Source organism: Pocillopora damicornis, chromosome 8, assembly GCF_964200805.1.
Source record: "Pocillopora damicornis chromosome 8, jaPocDami1.2, whole genome shotgun sequence".
Taxonomy (NCBI): Eukaryota; Metazoa; Cnidaria; class Anthozoa; order Scleractinia; family Pocilloporidae; genus Pocillopora; species Pocillopora damicornis.
The window spans coordinates 16,152,025-16,176,564 of record NC_142677.1 but is presented as its reverse complement, the minus strand read 5'-3'; the positions used below and the strand labels follow the sequence as shown (position 1 = coordinate 16,176,564).

Here is a 24,540-nt window from a genome sequence, read left to right as displayed (position 1 = left end):
TACATTTTCGTTTTTGGGATTTCAAAACTATGATTATTTCGAACTTGAATGAAGACATTTCAAACAAATATCAGCTGGTCACCAGTGCTTTTAAGAAACGGGCCTTAGAAGAGACAATTCATATATGTATAAATGAAGCACTAACCCAGCAGCTTAACTAAGGCAACGTAATGAGGCATCTTTCTAAGTCTCCCTGTACTCAAAACAGGATCATCAGACACTTGTTGAAGAAAATGAGTTCTTTTGCTGAGTCCACTGTACAGTATGCGTTCCCATCTCCAGGAGAACGCGTAGCCTTTCGACAATCTCCCGGAAAATCTCCAGGGGTTATCTTTTTGCCCGGGCTGATGTCCACCATGGAGGGTACAAAAGCTCTGGCTCTAGAGAGATACTGCAAAAAAATTGGACACTCATATATAAGATTTGACTACAGAGGGCATGGCATGTCTAGTGGAAAAAGTCAAGAATGCACAATTGGAATGAGGAAGGAAGATGTGTTAACAATTCTTGATGGCGTTGCTAAAGGTGGCACTCCGCTCAGATCTTTTATTACGCGCTTAGAATGCACTTGAAACAGGCTTAATTCCCCCCGTCTGTTGAAGCGTCGAGATTTTATGTATTTTATAATGTGCAAAATGAAATTTTTGGGATCTTCTGCTGGCAAAACCGGAGCAAAAATTTGATTCCCCCTGCGTTCTGAAAATATAAATATAAATTTTGCTTCTGGTCTGTTCAAGACAGGGTTGTGACATCCTTTCAAGAATGGAAAGTTTGTGTTCTTCTTATTGCGATGGTTTATTTCCATTTGGTCCAACTATACAATTATATTTGTATATATCAACATATAACAAATTTTATGCACAGATAAGAGATAATGCATCATGTGAAATGATTCAAACCTAATAATAATGCATTGTAATGCATTATGTGAGGTAATGCAAACTCTCATGAGAGTTTCATTTCCCAGAACCTTGGACAGATTTTAAGGGGGACCATGTACATTTACTTTGTAGGTCCACAGATCCTTGTAGGGTCAAGCCTTGGAGGATGGATTTCTCTTTTAGTTGCGATGTCAAAACCAGATCAAATAAGGGGTCTCATTGGCATAGCTAGTGCTGTTGACTTTGTATCACGATGCTATGATACTCTTTCCCATGAAGAAAAAAGGGAAGTGGAAGCTACAGGAAAATGGATATTACCTTCTCAACACACTGAGGAGCCATATGTGTTAGATTCAATAGTGATAGAAGAGGCACGTCAGCATGTTTTACAAGAAAAAGAACTCTATCCCATCTGCTGTCCTGTACGTTTACTCCATGGCATGAAAGATGGTGACGTGCCCTACCAGGTATCACTTGATCTGGTCAATCAACTTGAAAGTGATGATGTCCAATTAACACTTATCAAGGATGGTGGTCATAGGCTTTCTGATGCACAAAATCTGCAGTTGCTGACAAAAACTTTGGGACATTTGATTGATCAAGTAAAACAATCTGATTAGTGCTCTCTGTAAATAATGGAATTTAGCAAATACAGCTGTTTTGAGAGAGGTTATTGAATAAAAGTACAAAAGTGCATGCAACAATTTTGAAAGGTAAGCTGGGTGTCCAGTAGTCAATGAATTTTAACAGGGAAATAAATGAATGAATTCATCAAACTTGTTGTGCCTCATCTGCACTGTGACATTTTCTCAGATTTCCCTGAAATCCTGAGGTTAAAGAAATGTGACCAATACCTTTGTCTTGAATTTTTTTCAATAATACTATTTTTGTAATGGAAAAATTAGATTTGCTAGACCAATATAGGATAAGTGTTGTTCTGAAATTTATTGTAACAATACCAAGTTGTTGCCAATGAGGGTGGTTTGCCTTTCATGAGTTTGAAAAGTTGTTTACTTTTGTAATAAACACTTTGCATTAGATCTATTTGAAGCAGGAGAACAAGCATCCAAGGAAACCAATCTGTCTTACAAAGGCAAGGGAGTTTTTCAGTCAACAATTATTTCTTTCCATTCTCTTAACCTTCACATTTCATTCAGCAGTGATAAGGTTCAACAGATGATGTGCTGATCCTTTGAAGTTACTTCAGTGTACACATATAACGGTAAAGGTAAAGAATCCAATCCAACCTATGCATCAGTCAACAGCTGGCCAACTGTCAGCTGACACGTTGGCCACCATTTATCCCTCTAACTTGCAAGATGCATTGGGGGTGTGTGCATTTAAAAACAGCTCCTTTAGGAGCCACCACATATTCAAAAGTCAATGATCAATAAAGACTTTTTGCTTCCTAATCTTGCTAATAAACAAAAAGTAAACATGTCAGTGAGATCAGTGTCAGCCAACATGCTAACTTCCTTGGTTAAGTACCCTAAAAAAGCAAAAAAAAATGCGGAGAAGACTTAGGTACCAGTATTTTTGTTCTCAAAATGATGTTCGACATGTTGGCAGTGTGTCGGCGGTGTGTTGGCCAACGCATCGGTGGGATTGGATTCTTTACTTTTACCTATATAACAGTGCCCTTGTCTTAGTAGCCTTGTCAAAACTAGGGTAATCATTTTTTCTACCTACAATAAGTCAAAATTTAAGGCAATAGAGCAATAGCATAAAGGGCTCATCTAGCTTCTGTATAAATGTGCTATTGAAAATATCAGAATAGAAGCTCACACAACTTGAAGAATGAAAACTGAAAATAAACTAATATTGATATCCTTTGGAAACCACTTCAACACTGCTGCCTATAATGTCGGGCTAGGAAGAAGCTTAGCTCACAAAATAAGACTATTTAACAAAGGAAACAAAAACCATGAAGGCACAAAAGCTAAGCTAAGGAAAAATCGAAAACCATGAACCAAGAAAACTGGGTCATAACATGTAATCCTGCTACCTATTATTGTTGTTGTCACATGATCAACCTGGTGTCACTCTTTATCAATAACTCCAAATGAAACGGGTAATCTTGATCACAATTAGTAGTTATTGTGTTTATTTTTCTAAGGCACTACACTTTGTCTGGTCAACAACAACCTTTTAGCATGTCTTGTAAGGGTTTGTAAAGACCTTGATCATGGAGAATTCACCATTTGCTCTTCTCCTTTTGCCTTTCTTTCCTGATTTGCTTTATCTCAGTAAAAGCCTATCCTATGAAATAATTACATAGTGAGCTTATAGTAAAATTTTCGCAGCGTTCCGCACGAGTTATTCATCCAATCAAAAACGATCATAATAACTTCGAAGCGCCCTTGGACAATGCTTATCAGCGGTATTACCCAATATGGCGGTATAACTTGTTCGATCATGGCGATACTGCCAACTCACCATAGTAGAAATTTTCATCCTATTCCCGTCAATAGATCGGGTCTTAGGCTTAGGGAAAAATATGTATTAATGTTAATATTTATAGCTTTCCTCTTTCTATGTTTTGGAGCATTTTTCTTCGTACCAGACCTAAGAGATAGAACATATCTTGAGGACGCATACAGGAGGTTTGTTGGTGGCGGAGGGGACATTGTGCCAATAAAGGCCCCAAAGACACCGATTGTTAGAATAGCAGGTAAATGTTTATCCCTTATTTTCGGGTAAAGGGTATGTGAACAAGGAAACATTGAATAGTTCTTGTGGTATTTTACAGTGAAATTTATTAATCATAGTAATTCTTTAATTTGCATGCTGATAGATGACTTTACTCCGCAAGTCAGTGAATTTAGCAAACCAGAGACTTCCGATACTAACCGAAGAGAAACAGGTCAATTATCAGAGAGGACAACTTCAAAGTTATCTTTAACACACAAGGAATTGATAGAGATGATAAGGAAGGACAAAGAGAAATTCATCAAAGATCAAAAGGCTGAGGAAGTTGCGGTAAGGGACGCTAGAATCGAGCAATTAGTTAACAATTCCAAGGTGGATGACACTGGTGCTAAGGGAATCACTGGAGGGGAACCTGCCGATGAAAGGACTAGAGAGAGAAGAAATTTTATCAAGAAGGTGAGTTAATGAAATACCGCCTACTTTGTGAACATTTTATCACACCATGTTACGATACTGAATGGTGGTTAGTGACATCTTTTTTTAGATCCTCATTCAATTGTTGTCAACAATGAACACATTCAACTGCGGCTCTAATTTTTCATTACAGCCTCTAAAAAATAGAATTCTTTGTCTTATTTTACAATGGATCAGTTTGATGCAGACTTCCTTGAATCTGCGCTTGATTGATTATTCTCCTCACTAATTTTGTTTTTAATTTTCTTATATTTAGGAGATTCGTTTTTTTTGTATATTTCACAGTTATGAAGAAACCTACTTAATCCGTATAACTATTGAAACAAGTCAGATTGATTAAGATTTCGTGACTTAAGGCTATTTTGAAATTCCAATTCGCGAAGAATTCAGCACAGTTTAAAAACTGTTTTTTATGTCGAGAAACATGTTTTTTCGTCTTGTCAGGAGCGTGGGACAAAGAAAATAATTCTAAGTCCTCATGAGGAATCGAACCTCAGACCTTCGAATTCCGCGCTCCGATGCTCTAACCACTGTTTTTTATGTCTTTTTCCTTTGGATTTGTTATGTTTCCAACTTACAGCATTTCGTGTTTAATATATTCGTGTCTTTACGCGTTATGTAAAGCGTGGAGTGTCATCATGTTAATTATATTCAGTGCTTTGTTTAGATAGCTTTAGTAAACTTATAGGGAAAATTTGATCAGCTGTTTTGTTTCTTAGTTAAGGGAAAAAGGGAAAGAGCTTTTTGGAGCTGTGTTATTTCTTTTGTTCAAGTCAATTTGTACTTGTCAATTGAGTGTTTTTGTTCATTTGGAAAATGAGAAGCAATCATTGTTCCACTTTAACTCAAATAACTGATTGTAAGAGGGCCTCAATAGATGTATACTTTTTATGCTATAGTACTGTTTGAAAGCTCAAGACTAAGCAATTGCATCGTAATACACCTTTTTGTACACCGGTATCGCAGAGGTCATGGGTTCAAATCCCGTACAGGCCTGAATTTTTTTCAGGCCTTATTTTCACTACTGCCTAAGTAGTGCAAATTACTGCGAGGATCACTTTCATTCAGTATATGTTTCATAAGCAATTCACTGGTTTACATCCTCCACGAAAGAAAAAAAATTAAAAAATAAAGAGAGAGAGAGAGAAAATGATGTAATTAAAAGCTTCCTGTGTTTAGTGTTAGTTATGTTTCATAAGCAATTCACTGGTTTACATCCTCCACGAAAGAAAAAAATTAAAAAATAAAGAGAGAGAGAGAGAAAATGATGTAATTAAAAGCTTCCTGTGTTTAGTGTTAGTCAACTTTGACAACCTGATTTACACCATTTGCAAACTACTGATCACCCAAAAAAGAGATCAAAGATGTAATTTTTTTTCCTTCCATACCTCATTTCTGTGCATTACCTTAATCACAATATACAATTTCAGAGAGCATGTTTGTTTCAAAAGCCATACAGTATTCATTCAACTCTAAGAATGACTATTGTAAATAATTTGTTACTACATAAAAACCCGGATTATCCAGATTTTTGTATTATTCAGATTTGCTTCTCTGGTCATAGGTATTTATAATTGTTATTTCTGGGTTCAAAATACTTTTGGCTAATATTAACAGTTCATAAACAATGATTTAAGAATGTGCTTCAATTGTCGCACCATTTTTTCATTTTATTTTTGGCTCTATAATATTCTTAGTTTTGATTATATGGATTCAATTATCCCAGCTACTCAGCTTAGTCCTCAGGAGTGTGGATATTGAGGTTTGACTCTGACGATGACTTCCACTCAGGCTGTCACAATGTCAGTGACAACTGCAGACAACAGTCCTTCTAAGGGCCACACCCACCTGGACCATCAGACTACACAGTCTCAATAATTTTAGTGTCAGATAATTCTAATGCATTTTTCCCCGTTAGATGATGGAACATGCATGGAATGGTTATGTAAAGTATGCTTGGGGTAGTAATGAGTTGCGACCAATTAGCAAGTCAAGCCATGCAGCAAGTATATTTGGAGCTTCCTCGTCTGGTGCAACAGTCGTTGATGCTTTGGACACATTGTACATTATGGGCATGAAAGATGAATTTGAACGTGCTAGAAAATGGGTGGCAATGTCTCTAAGTTTTAATCATGTGAGTATAATCAAGTTCATGCAATGATGAAAGTGTTCAAACAAAGGGTTTAATTTAGAAATGGCTATTATGCATTTTTACCCCAACATGAGTATACCTTTTCTCCATACTGTTCTCTATACATTTCCTAAGGTGTTGACAAGGAGAATTTGTTTAAAAATCACAAGCTTCTTTAGTTGTTGATTATTTCCTTTATTCTCATGACCTTAATGTTTGATTCGGGGTTGGTATTGTAAGGAGAAATTAGATGCTGGTCACTCTTGAGTGTCAAAGGGTTAATAGAGGTTAACCTTGACATTCATGGCAAACAGCAAATGGCAGTATGCATTCAGTTGTGATCACCTATTTACTTGTCCACTTCCAATATTTCATCAGTAATTCTCTTTATAGTCTGGTACAATTCTTATGATGTTAGTTCAGAGAATTTGGTATTGGATCAACTAGTAATCCCTAAGTGATACTTTTCTCTACACTCATCACTGGTCTGCTTGATGTTGTATTGATATGGTACAAGAAATTCTGTATGGGTCACTCATGGGAGTTTAAGGGTTAACTCTGAAAAAGAGATTTGTGGCTCTTTTTATACACCAGATTTAAACTGCAAAAAGTGCAGAAAAGGTCAATTTATTTTGGCAGTTTCCAGTGCTGTTTGTATCATGGTTAACTCATTAATGTAAATGTATCAAGTGAATGCTTAAATGTACAGATAATGATCCTGCCCTTCCAAATATTCATCTAAAGTTGTGTGTGTGCCATTTTACATTCACTGTATTATCCTTACGTGTACATGTGAAATAAATCATAAATAGAAGAGATTCTTATAAATTATATGAAACATGCATTCTATATTATTCTTCATAGGCGTCAGATGTATCTGTGTTTGAAACTACAATTCGCTTTCTTGGAGGACTACTCTCTGCTTACGCATTCAGTGGAGAAGAGGTTGGTTGAGTTATAACAAAAATTCTTAATACATTGTATCTCTATTTATTACTTTTCTGATCTTTTTTTTTTCTCTCATTACCTACCTGTAATAATTTATTATTTTCCTCAGGTTTTTAAGGTAAAAGCTAAGGAAGTAGGGGACAAATTGTTACCTGCATTCAATACTCCAACTGGAATACCTTGGGCCATGGTTAATTTTGCCAGGTATGTGATTTTTTTGGCAGAATAATCAGACTCATTAAAAGCACATACCCAAGGATGCAATCAAGCATTTCTGATACTCGGTTAAGAATATATGAAGGTCATATATTTGAACTGCAGATAAAAACATGAATGAAAGTGATCTTCGCAGTGATGTGCACTACTTAGGCAGTAGTGAAAATAAGGCCTGAAAAAATTCAGGCCTGATTTTCACTACTGCCTAAGTAGTGCACATCACTGCGAAGATCACTTTCATTCACTTCTTTATCCGCAGTTCAAATATATGACTTTCATATCTTCTTAACCATTTATTCAATCACTTCACGGGTTTATTTAGAACCAACTTCATGACCAGCTCCCAGTTGGCTTGTTAGCTCAGTTGGTAGAGCATTGCACCGGTATCGCAGAGGTCATGGGTTCAAATCCCGTACAGGCCTGAATTTTTTCAGGCCTTATTTTCACTACTGCCTAAGTAGTGCACATCACTGCGAAGATCACTTTCATTCATTTCTGATACTGTGATCATTGGAAATGATGGAAAACCTTTTCTTTATTATCCAGTCTTGATGGAATGTGTTCATTTTGTTTTCAAACTTATCTGTTGTAGTGTGAAAAGTGGCTCAGTGCTCAACACTGTGTACTTTGCAGCATCATCTGCTTAGAGTGTTCTTCAAAGAAAAAATTTTTTTAAAAAAACCTGTTCTCCAAATTTTATTCATTTTAAAGTGAAGTCAGGTTTCTATTGCTCTTTGGAAATAAGGTCCTCTAATGCTCTCTCTTAGATTATTTCTTTATTTGTTCTTTCCACAGTGGCAGTGGACACAATTGGGGTTGGGCATCTGGGGGATGTTCCATTTTAGCAGAGTTTGGCACCCTGCATCTGGAGTTTGTTTATTTGTCAAAGATCACAGGGAACCCAATCTATGCCAAAAAGGTGAGAATGAAGTTTTGGGAAGTACATCAATGAACAAATAAACAAATGGAGAGAGTAAATAACAAAAAAACAAAAAAACAAAAAAACAAAAAAACAAAAAAAACAAAAAAACAAAAACAATTGAATGAATAGCCAAATAAAATATGTCTTGATTGAAATTGGTCTATAATGAAACCATATACATTAGTAGCAGAAAAAGAGAACACATTTTGAGGAGATCAGAAAGAAACTATTAAACATATCCAAAATTTATCCGTTGTTGAATGCCTTAATTAAAATACTCCATGTGTCTAAAATACTTTGTGCAAAGAACTCTTTTAGTAAAATGCTACAAACTTGGAATCTGTATAATTTTAGTATAAATGGTTTTGTGTACATCTTTATAGCTTATCTATTCATTTTTTACATCACTCATGTACTTGTTGTATATTTAGGAATCAGTTTATTTAAACCATAAGTCCTCAATGGTAAAACCTTGTCTCTCCTTTACAACATCCATCTTACTCGTAAATATAATTGTTAACTAGTGAAAATAGTTTACAGCTGGCCTGTGTTTCTGGTCCAGGTTTACAGAGTACGAGAAGTCCTTGATCAAATAGACAAGCCCAATGGATTGTATCCCAACTATTTAAACCCCAGAAGTGGAGTTTGGGGCTCACGTAAGCTGTTTTGTATTTTTTTTTAACACTGTCTTTTTTTAACCCCATTTTCAATTTGCTAAAAATAATTATGAACATTATTTTAAAGGACCAGTTGTAATCAATTATGTCTTTCATTCATATAAGCTGCATCAAAGTGAAGTATTTATCATCATAACAGCCTCACATTTCCCCTTTTAAGACTCAAGGAACAAGAAACTAGTTCACTAGTCTTTAAGGAGAATCACCTTGAAAAAGAGTTGAGAGTAGGGTAGTAAGACAGAGTCCAGGACTGAGGCAGCATCAAACCATTTGCTTTAAACAACTTCTCTATGTATATCTTAGTAGACGTTTTGGTGTGTAGTACTGCTGAGTATTTTTACAAGTTGTGTTGTATTTTGATGAGCCTGTAGAACGAGTCAAATACAAATGGTGAGTGAAAATACTCAGCAATACTACACACCAAACTACTAATAAGTTTTAAATTTTTTATTATTTAACTGCTTTTTTCTGCAAAGTCTTTCTGCTCACTTCTCATAAGTATGGAAAAGCAAAGTGGACAGAAAAGCGTGATGCACACAGCCTATTGGTTTAATAGGTTTTTTACAGTACAAAATAACCAACTGTACAATATTGCAGGATATTTGTACCCTATTCACACATTATATGTAATCTTCTTTGTACAGTTGGATTATAATACTGGGTTATTTCCAGTCACAGAATTTTATTGAATATGCCACATTCCCTTTTAAACAACAGAGCATGTTTCATTGGGTGCATTGGGAGACAGTTTTTATGAGTACTTAATCAAGTCATGGGTGATGAGTGGAAAAACAGACAATGTGGCTAGGAGGATGTACGACAAAGCTGTGGAGGTTGGTAGCCTGTATTTTGCATCTTGTTTTACAGTTAATTTTATGGTACAATCTACCTCACCTACAATGTATCCGGTGTACATGTATAGGTCACTAATTCCTCCTTCATCCTTTATGCTTAAGTTCATTGGCAAAGCAGGGCTATCAATAAATTTTGAAGCAGACTGTAAAACTGCAAAGGAGGCAGCTAAATTAAATGGAATATTGTTTTTTGCTCCAATATTGAAAAAAAAAGGAAGCAATTTCTCTTGACTCAGAGGGCAAATTTTATCGGTAACTTGCTCATATTGAAACCCCTAGTAAAGGGTTACATGTTTCAAGCCAGATAGCCAGTCACTTGCAGATTTTATCCCAGAATCTTTTACCCCTGGCAGTTTGTTGTACCCACTTATACCTGTGGAAGGAGAGAGAGGCTCTGTCACAGTGAAGTGTTCTATCCATTCACTCTCTACACTCTAAGATCAGAGGGTTTACGGTCAACTCGCCGACGGACCAACTCGCCGACACCAACTCGCCGATGTATAAAATCGAGTAGAGACGTCGGCGAGGTGGTCGTCAATCCAATACAACTTATTAGAAGCTAAACATACAGAAAATTAAACGATATTTAGTAAAAAAAACATTGGACATTGGTGAACATCAAACAGAAGCTTAAACATCGGTGAACAGTGTTTGAAGCTGTTAGAGTCATTGGTGATGTTTACTTTACTTTATTCGCCTTAAGATCCTTATAAACTTTGTTGCAAATAAAAAGAATTGCTTTTTACTAAAGATCTTGTCTAGAAAGCCAAGTTTTCGTTGAAAAAACTGAGCGATTGACATGCTGAGTCTTAACGGTGTTGTTGTCACACAATAACTCGTTCGCGTCTGAAGCTGTTAGAGTCGTTGGTGAGGTTTACTTCGCTTTATTCGCCTTAAGATCCTTATAAACTTTGTTGCAAATAAAAATAATTGCATTTTACTAAAGATCTCGTCTAGAAAGCCAAGTTTTTGTTAAAAAATCTGAGCGATTGACAAGATGAGTCTTTACGGTGTTGTTGTCACACAATAACTCGTTCGTTATAGTCATTGGTGATGTTCACCAATGTTCACCGATGTTTAAGCTTCTGTTTGATGTTCACCAATGTTCGCCAGTGTTTTTTTACTAAATATCGTTTACTTCTCTGTATGTTTAACTTCTAATAAGTTGTATTGGATTGACGACCAACTCGCCGACGTCTCTACTCGATTTTATACGTCGGCAAGTTGGCGTCGGCGAGTTGGTCCGTTGGCGAGTTGACTGGTTACCGATCAGAGTGCATATTCCCCAACACTGTTTTCTAGACATTTCTAATGGTACTGAAGAGGAGAATTTGTAGAACAATCATGAGCTTTTTCAGTTGGAGATCATTTCCTTTATCCTCTTGACTGTAACATTTGATTCAGAAGTGATATTGTAAGGAGAAATTAGATGCTTGTCACTTTTCAGTAGGGATTGAATGGTTAACATAATGTTCTGACTGTGCCAGACCTTGTGTTTGAAAGTGCCCTATAACAGCGAGGCTAAAAAATCTCTGAGACAAAATAGTTTTGACGATGTCTATTTTGTCCTTTTTTACTTTTTTAGGCCATAGAAAGAATGTTGGTTCAAAAGTCACAGCCTTCCAACCTTACATACATTGCAGAGTACAAGTTTGGCAGGCTGGAACACAAAATGGATCACTTGGTGAGAGTCAGATTAAAGCTCTCCAAGAGTCATCTTCGTTGTTGTTTATTTTTAAATAAAAAGCTGAACATTGTTTCTTCAGTAGTCATTTAGTAATGAGAATGTCCAGGTGACAGAAGTCCTTTCTAGGCCTTTTTGGAGAACAAGAGTGGGAGTTCTCAACTTAATCCAAGTGATAACTTCTACTCAGCTTGTCAAAATATCTTTCACTACCACCAATAGTGGTGCATGTCAGGACTACTACTACTACTACTTGCTTGCACAATCATATTACACAAGGGACACTTATTCTCAGGTTTAAACAGTTACCTTTTACCATATTGTTCCATCATAGTGATCAAGCTTAAGTAAGGTTTTGACAATTAGCAAAACATCATGATTTTTCATTTGATTTAAGGCTTGTTTTACTGCTGGGATGTTTGCTCTTGGAGCTAGAGGTTCTAGAAGTGAGAAACATTTCATCAACCTTGGTGCAGAACTTGCTAACACATGTCATGAATCTTACCGCAAAACAGGTAATCCAGTAATGCTGCTATTGGCTTAAGGTATGCCTTGTTAAAATAGAGCATTTCCTAAGCAAAGAGGTCAAAAATTTGATCTTAAATCATGTTTTGAAAGCGCAATTAAAATTGTTTATTCTTGAATTATTTTCAACAGTGTTACCATTTTATCATAGTAAGTAATTGTACTGACAAATTCAAGTTAAGGAGTAGCTCATACATCAGTAGGTTATGGAAGGTCATAAAAAACAATCTATAGCATTTCTTAAAACTTTCCTTAAACCGTGTAACAAGAAGTAACAGAATCAAATGATCATTTTGACATTATTTTTAAAACAAATTTTGTATTGTAAGTCACTGGAAATATTTTGATAGTCCCAGAGGAGGTAATAGAGAGTCATGGAATTTTGTAGCGTGAGAGTGGAAGAATTCTGATCAGAGAAAGAGGGCAAATCAACAAGAAAATCAGCCCCATATTGTGCCATTTTCAGCAATGAAACCCAGATCACAGTTGGGAATGCAATTTCTCTCACTTCTGCAGTTTATCTGTAACTGTCAAGGGTGTGAGTCATTTCAAAACATTTTCTGTAGTGGATGATGAGGCCTCAAGGCACTCTATTTTTTTATTACAAGCTTTCACCCAAGCTATGTTATCATATCCTTTAACTTAAAATAAAAAAAGAAATACAGTAGCTCAAGCCCTCAATCAAATTGTCCATTGAATCAACATGTTACTGAAGGATAACTTTAAATGTTTTTTTCTGTAGTGATAAATAGTGGCCAGAAAATTCTAGTCAAATTTAGAACATGATGTAAACCTTCTAATTCATTTGTATAGCTACTGGTATTGGCCCAGAAGCCTTCAGGTTTGAGGGACCTCATGAGGCAGTTGGTATTCGCGTGAATGAGAGATACTACATTCTTCGACCAGAAGTGATTGAAGGATACTTCTACATGTGGCGGTTTACTCATGAGCCTAAGTATCGTGAATGGGCCTGGGAGGCTGCTCAGGTTAATAATTAATTTTTTTAAACATTGTTTATCTCACCAGAATTACCAGGATAGCTAAAGGAATGTTGGAGAAATTTTTTTTCATTGTCAGGGAAAAGTTAGGAATCTTTAGAGGGCCAGAGACTTGTCATGAAAAAGCAATAATTGGTTTTAATACTTTGCCAATTGCCTGTGTAGATTAAATATGCTTCTAGTTTGTGTTCCTTCAATCAACAGATTGATTCAGAAGGACTGTTTTGTCAACTCTTTTTTGTCTTTTTCACATTTTATTTTTCCCCTTTTTCTCATCCAGTTGGTTCAAAGTCCAAAATATGTTTTGAAATCAGTTAAAATTTAGGAAATTGTAAATAAAACTGCTATTTTAACAGGTGGCAACTTTCCAGAAAGATGTATAAAGTGGTTGTTCTTACTCCTAGTCTAAGTAGCTTTGATATCCATGAAAAACCAATAGATTTGTTCAATAGGTTTGTGGACAAGTCATCCATCAGTTGTCGGTAATTTAACATCTGCATTTGATTGTTAAAAACAAAGACACCTGGTAATTTTATATTACTTTGTTGTTATCATTTTCTAGAACATTGAAAAGTTCTGTCGTGTTGAAGCAGGCTATAGTGGCATACGAGATGTAGCCTCCACAGCAGTGTCACATGATGATGTCCAACAGAGTTTTTTCTTGGCAGAAACTCTGAAGTATTTGTATTTGATATTTTCTGATGACAGCCTTTTGCCTCTGGACCAATGGGTGTTCAACACAGAGGCCCACCCACTCCCTGTTATAGGAAAAATGCAGAATAGATAGTTAAAGCTAATATCTTTTAAAATGTAATGGAGAAGTATTCTCCAGAAACATTTTTAAATTTAATGGAGAAGTATTCTCTAGAAACCATACAGTATTACCTCTGCCACTGAAAATTGCATCATTATCGAATCATATCAGTATTCATGGCTTCAGCTTTGAGAGACAGTTTTAATTTGATGTATTACCACCTTCAGTTACCTCTTCTCCCAGTTTGTCTTCCATCAAAAGAAAGTTTCATGATTTTTTTTCTGTTGTTAATCAAAGTGTAAAAATTCAAACATAAAAAGGACAACAACCAAACATGATTTATATTTCATTGGTAATTTAGAAGTCATTGAGGGCACCTTTTAATGTAAGCTGTATGATTTCTTTAGCTCTCCCTAGCATTTAATTTTTATTTTAAAACAATTCTTTGTGAAGTTTATGGTGGTGGATAGACTTGAAATTGAAATAGCCAGTGAACTAAAAAAAATGTCTTTCATATGCTTTTGAATGGCAGAGTGGTTTCTGGAGTATACTTACACCTTTAAATGGCATACTCAGAATTTGAAAATAGGAACAGCACATGTACAAAGTAGTTTAAATTTTTCCAAGTTTTTGTAGAGCTAGTAATATTTGCATGATTTGTATATCTGGAGATCTTTTCAATGACTTCCAGCACTTGAGGGTTGAAAGTAGGTAGAATTACAGTCCTCTGACAAAGTAACTCTCTAATCAATTGCAAAGGAGTGCTGTACAGCTTTTACTCATTTGTAATGGATAAATTAACTCATTAAGAAACAACCTTATAAGTAAGTTTGTTCATGTCAAGAAACTGTGATGTTGTCAACTTCTACTCTAATTCTCTTATTAATCCAGTTGAAAAGTCGAAGAAAGAAATATAATTTTTCATTGTAAATACTAGGTGTTCAGACACCTGAATTGACAGAAACTAAAATTTTTGTAAGTGCACTATTTACTCAGTGTTGTTTGAGGTTTTGTTTTTGTTTTTCCAAATAATTTTGGAAAGAAATTGGCTCTCTTTTGGTGCATAAATTTAGGAAAAAACCTCCTCAAGCATCACTGGGTAAACTGAATTTTTATGTTGGAGGTGAGATCATATTTCCTGAAAACAACGGTAAGATCACTGGAAAGTTATTAACACTAGTTTAGAACATGAGGGATATCAAGCAGATATGCATGGCCTCCTAAACTTAACAACAGCAGTTGTGTTCCCAGCTATTCAACTGTTCATGGTGTAATTCTAAAAGTCACCCATTTCTTTTACAGGTGATTGTTCAATTTTTTTTCTTTGGTTTCATTATTTCTTTTTCAAGTTCCTTGCTATGGTTAAATATGGTCAAAGTTTATTGTGTGAGGCTGCAAACTATTAGATATTCAGCAATACAGCCACAAATCCTTTATCAGCATCAAATTTGATCAGAGGTTCTAAGCAAAAGCATAAGAATGTGGACACATGCAGCAGCACACAAATCTATTTGACAAACAGAAATATTTTGGAAACTTGGGTCTGTACTAAAGATAAAGAAAATAGGCTCTGGCAAAAGCACAACACTATATGTAGGTGCTTGTGATTTTCTAACAATTTAAGTTTTCCTTTACTTGTATTTTACATTTACTTTTTTCTTCTTTTCAATCACACCCTAATTTTGACCCTAACCATTCCTTTCAGTAGTCTAATTTTTTTACATTTTCATACTTTTGCTTTCTTATACTGCACACAAATTTCACATTACATATGGAACCAATTGACACTTTGCCCTTGCAATGCAGTGCAATATATTTATGGGTTGTGCCCATATAATAAGGGTAATAAAATAATAGTAATGGTGGGCTGGCACAACAAAGGAGTTAGAATTACTTTTATTGCGATAATCTACAACCATGTCGCTCTACAGCTTTTAATTTCAATGCAATAAATGTACAATCTTCTTCCAGGTACTTGCATTCTAGGAGCATGAAGGGAAATTTGAGGTGGGAAATTTCCATCACTCCCTCACAAAACCCCACTTAACTCCATACAGCAGTAACTTGCAATCCTTCCCACCCATCAACTCGTATAATTATTTGAGTGAAATGCCAGTTTGATGCTGATAATTCAGAGAACTACACATTGTAAAGGGATTTTAGAAAGTATTGATCAGACATTAAGGGTATCAACCCCAAAGAAGTCCCTGTCAGATTCCCTTCCCCCCCCCCTAAAAAAAAAAGACTAGAAATTTCAATTTTCTTCCTGCAAATGCTGTTCAAGTCACACTATGGTGACTATTTTTTAATATTTATCCTAATAAATGGTTATTAATGATTAATTTGAGAATAATTTTTGAAGATTTTCCAGTGGGTAATAACATGCTGTTTTAGCCCTCAATGTATTTGTCGCTCACTTATTCCCTTGATTACTTTGTCAAAACTTCAGATTTGACACAAGAAAATGATGCTCAACATTATAGATACCATTATCTTTTAGAGTCATTACCAGTTAAATATGAAAATCAGTCAAATTTTGAAAGCATGGTTACTAGACAGTGTTATATTTTCCACATACCAAGTACTTATGTTTGTGTATATTGTCACTATAATCATCATTTTTGGAGCACGAATTATGTATGATGTCTGTATTTCTGTTATGTCAAAGGTGGTGTCCATTCTCCACAACTTTTATTGAATTCTAGGAAATATTAAGGATTTGAATCACATCACCAGAATATTTTGAAACTTTAATCATCTGCCACAGAAGAAATTTAGAGAAGAGATCAGGACAATTCAATGCCAAAACACCATAATTTTACTTGATCAGTTACCAAATAAAGTCCATTCCATTTACACATTGTTTGGGATGGTAAAGAGGGCTACAAAACCCTTTTACAGTCTCTCCTCTTCTTACTGTTCTCTTCTTTTTTCATGTTTTTATCTGTTGGACTGGATTTCAAACTTACAGGAAGACATTTTAAGCTCCCTAGGGAAAGACAGAAATGCTCCTATCCAAGAATACTCAGAAAACTGAATGGAACAAAGCTCCCCAAAGATGACTTATGCACTTGTAGGCTTCATGAGAAATTTAGCAATTTGCAACCTTCACATAAAGTTGAGAAGAAACCTAAAATTTCATAAAAGCAAAAAGGGAATGTGTGAGACAGGATTTAGAGTTTTTAATTTTCATGACCAATGGAAATACGAAATTAAAACCCTGAAACTGCACAGTTTTTGCTTTTCATAATATGTGAACCTTAAAGTTGTTTTATCTGATTTTTTTGTAATGCATAATTTCTGTTTTTCAATGTGCATAATACACAAGCAGGGCCCCCCTTACACCTCTCAGCAAAGGACTGATATCTCAATGGTTCTCTTAACTTTGATAGTCATAACACAGTTGATAGTCATTACTTACAGTGACTCTTGCATCACAAAGTTCAACACCACTACATATATATATGTATAGCTGTTTATAGTAAACGTCACTGTGAGTGCAAGGAATAGCCAGTTTGATGAATATATTTATCTATTAAAATTCGCTGATGACTAGATACCCAAATTGCACGCACTTTTGTCCTTTTTTCCAACAACCTTTTGTGAGACACGTGTATTTCCGTGGCTGTGAATAGCTGATGATGGTCATTAAATTAACAGAATGTTTTGATCTCTCTTCACATTCCTCTGCCAACAATTTGTGCCAAGAGCTGCAAGCCAGAGTAAAAAGGACACAAGACCACAAAGTCATTTGCTTCCAAGTTCACTTGTATCCATTTTGATGGCATCTAAATGTATATTTGCATCACAAAGCTTCTCACTTTGAAGGGTGAGCATAATCTTTGTCAAACTCCTCCCTTGATATGATCATACTACCATACCGCACTCCAACAAGGCGTCGTTTTGCTTTCTTGGTAAGATCTTTATAGATTGTCAACACCTTGAATCGTGACATAACCACTTTGTCCTTTTCTTTTGATCTTGTGAGATCAATTTCATCTCCCTCATTAACCTATTGGGAAAATGCATCTTTAGTAATTTGACCCCTAGGAGTGACTTTCATTTTCCATTTAAATTCTCCTTACAATATCACCCCTGAATCAATCATTGAAGTAATGAGAATAAAGAAAATGATCACTAACTAAAAAAGCTTCTGATTGTCAAACAAATTCTATAGGGAACAGTAAGGAGAATATGCATACTGATGTCAGGGTGTAAAAGCTTAAAATATGTGATCCTCCAGCTCATATCTCTTGCCACCTGGTTCTAAGTAGAACCCAAGGGAACCTCACAAGTGTCCATTTTAATAAATAGTTATATTAATTTTGTAATTAAAAGGTGCCTAATAAACAGGGTTCTGCTCAACACAGGTTTCATTATGAAAAATAATCCACATGTAATGAAAATAGTAAGTTGCTTGATCAACTCAACAAAATATTTCCTTCAATCTTTTACATCTAGGGAAGATCAGATCTAAGGTAACAAAGCCTCCATATGTAAAACAAGCTCCGTTAAACTAGTGAAAAAAAGAACCTAGTGTATAAGATCTGGAACAAAAACAAGCAATGAAACAAAAACAAGCAATGTCGATGTTTGAATCACCTGGTAGTTGCCATTTTCAATTGCAAGACCTATGGAGTCCCAAGGAGATCTTGAAGATAATAGCAGTAACCCCAAAGCATTGGAAGATGCAACATGACCATGCACAAAAAAATTCCAGTTTCAAAACAACCAATATCTGTTTGGCTTTTTTTAGTCATATTTAAAACTTCATTCCAGTTTAAGCCAAAAAATTTGTACTTTAAGGTTTATTATCAATATTGATGGGAACAATTACATACACTGTGGTCACGGGTCAGCAAAGATTGTGCAAGCCTAGTTTCCCATAACCTCTTGACCACATCTTATTTTCTGTGGTATGAAGCAACTAGGAGTTAAGTACTCCATCCACCTGAATGAGAGGTTTGTCCCCCCCCCCCCCCCCCTCTTGCCCCATTTCAATTCACACAGCAACTAGGGGTGTGTCTTACACAGCACAATGACCCAACCAAGACCACTAGTCCGGTCCTAAAACACTATCCACACAGTTAATATGAGAAATATGTGGTGACGTGATTGGACAATGTTAAAATGTACTTACTAAGTCAGACTGGCTTGTGTTGAGTTTATTGACAAAAACGTCTTTGGAAGCAATGAGGTTTTTTATTTTGCTGCAGATGATTCAAATAAGAGGAAAGATAATTCTTTTTGTCAAAACAATATTTATAATTAAGTTTATTCTTCTGTGCATTGTACTGTAATCTACTAGCTATGCACGGTATTATGCATTTATTTCAATGGCACATCACGAGTGAATGAGAAGGAGTAACTTAGCTTTAAATCATAATCAAATAAAATTTCCTTAACACAAATGTGAATGTCACGCTAAATATCACCTTACTTTCTTCCAATACCAAAGCCACTAGCTGCAACACGATCCACTCGTAAACATGCAAGAACCAAATCAAGTTCTTTTCCGTGTGAATCAGATCCTAAACGATCAGAACTTCTTTCTTTCCCTTCATCCACGTTACCACCAGCTATGGAACAAAAGTACTGTTTTGGGAAGCGAATTACAAGAGCTTTAAACAAGTCAGAACTTCTACGATGAAAAATCGACATAGCGACCGCCATGTTACATTCTTTCGCGGTGTCCTTTGTCTGTCTGTTCGAACATGTCACGAAATCGTGACACGAGTTATTTAGATAGTCACGCAAGATACCTAAAGCGCCAGCAAAAATTTTTTTTGGGATCACTTTCTGAAGGAGCTTAGAAACCAGGCTCAACTCAGTAGCCAAGCCTACTGAATTTGTGCCCAGGCCTTTGCTTGCTTGCGTGACCTTTTTTGCCACTAGCTTATGTCGTCACATTGGAGTATACAAGAAACATCGGCTTGTAGTAAACACAAACTCAAATTTTTACAGCAGTATAGTGAAAAACGTATTGAGACCGAAGGTAAGTAAGTATTTTAGTGTTTTTCAACCTAAATTTAGTGTTTTGCTTTGTAATTTTTCAACGTACAGTGAATTGTCAAATTAATAACTCGAAAAACCTTCAGCCAAAATTAAACTCTTTATTAATAACCTTATACTTTCTTGATCTGATATCCCAATTAGCGATAACACCAGAAATTATTTGCTTTTGTGATATGAAATATATATATATATACCTAACTTGTTAAAGTACGTTGTCATAAAATAATGCACCTAGCAGTAATTAATCTGAATACGCAAAACTGTACTTATTTAACGTTTAAATTGTTCCCTGGACAGCCTGGACATCTGAGGCAACTGATAATGCATTTTGGGAGTGGTGGGGATGTTTGCTTCATACTGGCTATGGCTGTACCTTTCCTTGAATCTGCCCTGTTGTTTGTGATAGTTTTTCCATACATTGTATGTTATTTTTTTCAGAAAATTTAAGTCTGCTAGAAGAAAAATTTTTTACAGAAGAATCATTTTCCTATAACGTGTACAACTGTTGCTGAAATTTGCAGTATTACTGATATTTTTATGATAACAGAATTGTCACAAAAATTATTTGACATTAAGGTGGTGTTGAAAACTGCATTGAGGTCTACTGAATATAGTTAAAGTACTGAATTTCACTCTATGACTTACAACTACAGAACATGGGGCTTTTTTATGATCATGTACCTGAAAAAAAAAAAGCTCTCTTGGCTCATTTGCATCAAGCCACCATATATAATGCAATCAATGTCTTGTTTTTTATATCCTGAGTCAGTGCAGAGTTAGAATCAATATTTGAATGTTAATTATAATCATATAAATCCAGCTGAATGTATTTCTTTCATTACCTTTCCACTGACTGCCAAACCAGCAAGCCTCGAGGCATTAAACATTGAGGACTTTTTAAAAGGCCCTGTATTGTATACATGTAGCTGCTTTGGGGAAGGGAAGTGGTAAAGTTTGAAACACAATAATAATAATGATAATAGTGATAATAATGATAACAATGATAACAATGATAATGATGATAATAATTATTTATAATAATTAATTTTTCCCATCCTTTGCTGCAAAGAATATTGAAAAATTTGCAATGAAACTACTCCAACTTCTCTGAGTATTCATGTGCTGGCATTGATTAGATAAAAATCAGTTCAGATGAAAGCAGCTACTGTTATTGCTTCAATAATTTTAGACAGCTGTTAGGAAAAATGGTTGTGTCCAATGGGGTATTGCTAAGTTCTTTCCATTTTTATAGCTCTGTAAAAATGGATTCAGAACTCATTCCAATGATTGCTCTATCTTTTAGGCCCAGCATTTGGTAAGTTCTTTCTAGCATTGTGTGAAAGATTCCTTCTTCTTTTCTGATTGTTGAATTTTTTACGAACTTTCATGTTGGCTTCTCTCTGATAATATATGATCCATGCAGTACTGGGCACAGAATCATGTCTGCTGCTGAAATGTTCTCATAAAGCAAGTCATACTTATGCTTCAAGAAAATATTCATTGAGAATTGTGCCATGTTGTTATAAACATCGGAGTTGACAGTAAAAACTTTCTTGTTACTGGCTTGAGACTGACTTTCTATCAGTAGAAAAATATAGTCTATCACAAAATTGGAAAGTTTGCCGTCACTTATCTTGTGTTTAGCTGGAAGGAGCTTTTCAACATCAGTTGGCTCCCATGCTTTAATTCTAGGATTCCCTGAGATTTGGACCCCAGCCATGGCAATTCCCTCTGCTTTGCTAATACTGATGCTACATCCAGTGTAGAATATTTCCAGGGTATACTTCCAGTAGCTGTCTTGAAAATGCCAGGTCTTTCAGCCTTTAATGCATAGTAACCAGGTGGAAGACAAAACTTGACAGGAAACTTCTTCCTTTTTAGAGGCATACTGGGCATCTGTGGTAGACAGTTTTGGACCTTAACAGACATAGAAGAAATATGTGTAACCTCTTGCATGTCTTCAACCTCATCTTTTTCATAGAAGAGGAGATATGCTTCCTGGCTTGTAGCTTCAAGATGTGAAGACTGTCGAACTGTGGTATCACTTGAAAAATACCACCTCTCTTCTCTTTTTAGGTAACACACATAATGACCAGAAGAAATGGTGGTACCCTCATGGACAATAACACTTTCTCTTTGTAATCTATTAAGTTGTGAAGTTTTTTTCCATCATTTTGAAATCTTACCATTTGAATGCAAAATGACAGAGGTGCCTGGCATGTGACTAGCCTCTTCCATGCATCAGTACTCTGGGAGCAACTGATGTAGTAAAAATGAAAGAATGCATAATTTAATATTTGTGCAATTCATTATATATAGACAGGAATCAGCAAGGGGAGGGGGGCAGGGGGCTACAAGTTTTTCAAGTAACTAGACAGCATGGAATGAGGCATTACACATACTGTTGCTTCTTCATCTTCTAGTTACTGGAGGTCACCCAGTCAGTCTCCTATACCACTAACCATGATCCTTGACATCACCATCACCATCATTACCATCATCATCCTTGTTGTCATCATTATCTCTTTATTTGTTAAATGATGTTGTATTGAAGGCAGCAAATAAGCTAATGTGGACTTATTGCATTTTGTATTTGTATGAATTTTTATTTCATTATTTGCCTTTTCTCAATTGATTACAGGAATGAATTGTATTCTTCACAACACACAGACACAGAGACCAGACCACAGCAACAGGGACTGCATCTCCTACTCTTTTCAATCCATGCATAAGAACTTGAATTTGTACAATTGTAGTAGCTTTGACATTCCTAATTTCTTGCACTGGAAGAAAATAGTCTGCTTTGTGCATTGTAGTTTATAGTGTTAAGCACTGTAGCAGTTATCAAAAAAATAGTTGTATTTGTGTGTCCTTTTGGTGTTAGGTTTAATGCTATTAAAATTTGTTACCTGCTACAGTAATAAGATGATTCCAGCTCCACTGGGTTAGAATAGTCCTTCAGGAAGCTCTGTATAGTACAACCCTTAAGAATGAATAGACAAACACCACTAATGGAACAGGATAAATGTTTGAATAATACTGACTAATAAAGTGTGTGATTGGGTATAAGAAATACTATGGTAGCTTGTCTTTGTGATGAGTATTTGACTTTTCTTGTAGTTATTGGCTAAACTAAAAATGTAAATGTTGAGTGCAAATAGAACTGTTGTCATTGTTGTCAATGTCAATGTTTATTCTCCCACATGCAAAAGAAAAATGTAAGGGTGGAGGTGATTATTATAGAGATCATTTTGACCACAAAATTCACTTTTTGTAAGAAAGAATGTGTAGTAAAGGTGTAGTTCTAGAAAGAATTGAAAGATCAACACACTCCCACCCCAAGTAGGATCATTGAAAATTCCAGGGGAGAGGGGGTCCAAAAGTGCCAAAATTTTTTAAGGAAATGCTTGACATGAAATGAATTTTTCAAAGGGGAGGGGGGGTTGAACTCTACCCCCCCTCAGAAAAAAAAAGAAACCAAAAACAAAAATTTCCATGTGGCAGGGACACCATTTCTGGATTTAATTTTGCTGTCTACAGGTTTGTGATTGTAATTAATTTAATCCACAGGAAATTGGCATAGTCAATTTAGGAGTTACCAAGATTATCAAGTCAATATGGTCCAGAAACTACTCATTTGTCCAGAGGGTGGGGCTGGGGGAGGGGGATGGGGAGGGGTCGAAAGTGTTAGGTTTGCGTACCGTTTTCACTCTTTGCACTCCTAGTACTCGTACACGCACATTTTAGATGAACGCGCAACACAACAGTGTCAAAAAATAATCGAGCAAAGAACCACGACTTGCAAAGCTTCCAGGACTAATATAAATTTACCGCTATAAACAGTGAAAAGGCCTTAAACATTTTACTCGTAGCTCCGTACAAGGTACAACTTCCTGTGACGTTCTAACAAGATTATCCAGTTGTCAAATACGTATTTTAATATACGTATTTTAATTGTTTCATAAAGTCGAAATAAGCTTAATGTCAAGAATAACTAAGCGGATTACCACACTGATGACGAATTTTGTGGTTCATCAAAAAAGTACTTGGTTCAATTACACAGTTCACCGATGGGTTGATGTTGTTTGCCTGCTGGGATTTTATGTCTTCCACTCCAATATCAATGTTATTTTGACGTGCTAAAATAATATTGAATACATTTTCAAGACCTGTTTTAGATGAGGTGCACTTCTTGTGATTGTGCTGCAATCCAGTGAGCCCTTCGGAAAAACATGTCACTGAGAGCAGAGCTTGCAAGACACTATTCAGAAAGCAAGTATTTCCAAGGTTTGAAATTCCCTTTGGATCCATTTGACCGTGAGTAATATTTAGAATTAACGAAGAAAGTGTATTATAACCAAAGGCAGAAGATTCGTATATGTACGGAGCGGAGCGAGATAAGGTAATATTATTTCCCGCGAAAATTACACAAAAAAAGGTAATAGATAACTTCCCATTTGTTTTTTCTGGAAAATTACAACAACAAAAAAAAGGTAATAGATAACTTCTCATTTGTTTTTTTCCCGCGCAAGTAACAAAAATGTTTCCTTCCCTGTCCCCCTCCAACTACACTTCAACCAGTCGGGGGTGGTGAGTGAAAAATTGTTTACGTCATCAAAAGGCTTGGTTCCCTAGTTGAGCCTGGTGTCTAAGCTCCTTCAGAAAGTGATCCCAAAAAAAATTTTTGCAAAGCGCCATGGAAGCAATCAGCTCAGTTCCTGCAAAAGCGCCGCTTTTTTAAGCTTTATTCGCTGGTTTCGCGTCCTAAACTCGTTGGAATCCCTACCCGTACATTTATCAGGAACCAGATTC

The 24,540-nt window shown here is 35.7% G+C and overlaps 3 protein-coding genes and 1 long non-coding RNA gene across 6 annotated transcripts; 3 read left to right on the top strand and 1 right to left on the bottom strand.

The window, feature by feature from the left end:
- Positions 1-125: 125 nt before the first annotated feature.
- On the top strand, positions 126-2,714 carry LOC113678819 (palmitoyl-protein thioesterase ABHD10, mitochondrial). The gene is made up of 2 exons (XM_027195729.2): positions 126-525; positions 1,014-2,714. Exons 1-2 carry the CDS (start codon positions 171-173, stop codon positions 1,499-1,501), a joined length of 843 nt encoding a protein of 280 aa, XP_027051530.2. The 5' UTR covers positions 126-170; the 3' UTR covers positions 1,502-2,714.
- Positions 2,715-3,255: 541 nt separating this feature from the next.
- LOC113678818 (mannosyl-oligosaccharide 1,2-alpha-mannosidase IA) lies at positions 3,256-15,687 on the top strand. Its single transcript, XM_027195728.2, has 12 exons — positions 3,256-3,552; positions 3,676-3,986; positions 5,923-6,138; positions 7,000-7,080; positions 7,193-7,287; positions 8,095-8,218; positions 8,784-8,877; positions 9,616-9,731; positions 11,338-11,436; positions 11,834-11,951; positions 12,775-12,947; positions 13,522-15,687. The coding sequence occupies exons 1-12, from the start codon at positions 3,297-3,299 to the stop codon at positions 13,744-13,746; spliced, it is 1,908 nt and encodes a 635-aa protein (XP_027051529.2). The 5' UTR covers positions 3,256-3,296; the 3' UTR covers positions 13,747-15,687.
- Positions 15,688-16,508: 821 nt separating this feature from the next.
- LOC113678821 (uncharacterized) lies at positions 16,509-19,469 on the bottom strand. The gene is made up of 3 exons (XM_027195732.2): positions 19,154-19,469; positions 18,854-18,923; positions 16,509-17,725 (listed from the first exon to the last, which is right to left on the bottom strand). Exons 1-3 carry the CDS (start codon positions 19,384-19,386, stop codon positions 17,531-17,533), a joined length of 498 nt encoding a protein of 165 aa, XP_027051533.1. The 5' UTR covers positions 19,387-19,469; the 3' UTR covers positions 16,509-17,530.
- A 15-nt stretch (positions 19,470-19,484) lies between these two features.
- LOC149041631 (uncharacterized) lies at positions 19,485-22,801 on the top strand. 3 transcript variants are annotated; one of them, XR_016189235.1, is made up of 3 exons: positions 19,485-21,043; positions 21,610-21,804; positions 22,370-22,801. It is a non-coding gene; the product is annotated as an uncharacterized LOC149041631 (long non-coding RNA). The 3 variants fall into 3 exon arrangements; XR_016189236.1 differs by having other exon boundaries at positions 19,565-19,708; XR_016189234.1 differs by lacking the exon at positions 19,485-21,043 and having other exon boundaries at positions 21,380-21,804.
- Positions 22,802-24,540: the final 1,739 nt, after the last annotated feature.

What these genes read in the sequence shown, in the direction of transcription:
- LOC113678818 (XM_027195728.2), top strand. Translation starts at nt 3,297, where the DNA reads ATGGCGATACTGCCAACTCACCATAGTAGAAATTTTCATCCTATTCCC. An exon ending in TGTCTCTAAGTTTTAATCAT is followed by an intron (nt 6,139 to 6,999) that starts GTGAGTATAATC and finishes TATTCTTCATAG; the next exon opens with GCGTCAGATGTATCTGTGTT. An exon ending in GGGCCTGGGAGGCTGCTCAG is followed by an intron (nt 12,948 to 13,521) that starts GTTAATAATTAA and finishes ATCATTTTCTAG; the next exon opens with AACATTGAAAAGTTCTGTCG.
- LOC113678819 (XM_027195729.2), top strand. Translation starts at nt 171, where the DNA reads ATGAGGCATCTTTCTAAGTCTCCCTGTACTCAAAACAGGATCATCAGA. An exon ending in TCTTGATGGCGTTGCTAAAG is followed by an intron (nt 526 to 1,013) that starts GTGGCACTCCGC and finishes TTTACTTTGTAG; the next exon opens with GTCCACAGATCCTTGTAGGG.
- LOC113678821 (XM_027195732.2), bottom strand. Translation starts at nt 19,386, where the DNA reads ATGGCGGTCGCTATGTCGATTTTTCATCGTAGAAGTTCTGACTTGTTT. An exon ending in GGCTTTGGTATTGGAAGAAA is followed by an intron (nt 18,924 to 19,153) that starts GTAAGGTGATAT and finishes AATCATCTGCAG; the next exon opens with CAAAATAAAAAACCTCATTG. An exon ending in ACACAAGCCAGTCTGACTTA is followed by an intron (nt 17,726 to 18,853) that starts GTAAGTACATTT and finishes TTTTCCCAATAG; the next exon opens with GTTAATGAGGGAGATGAAAT.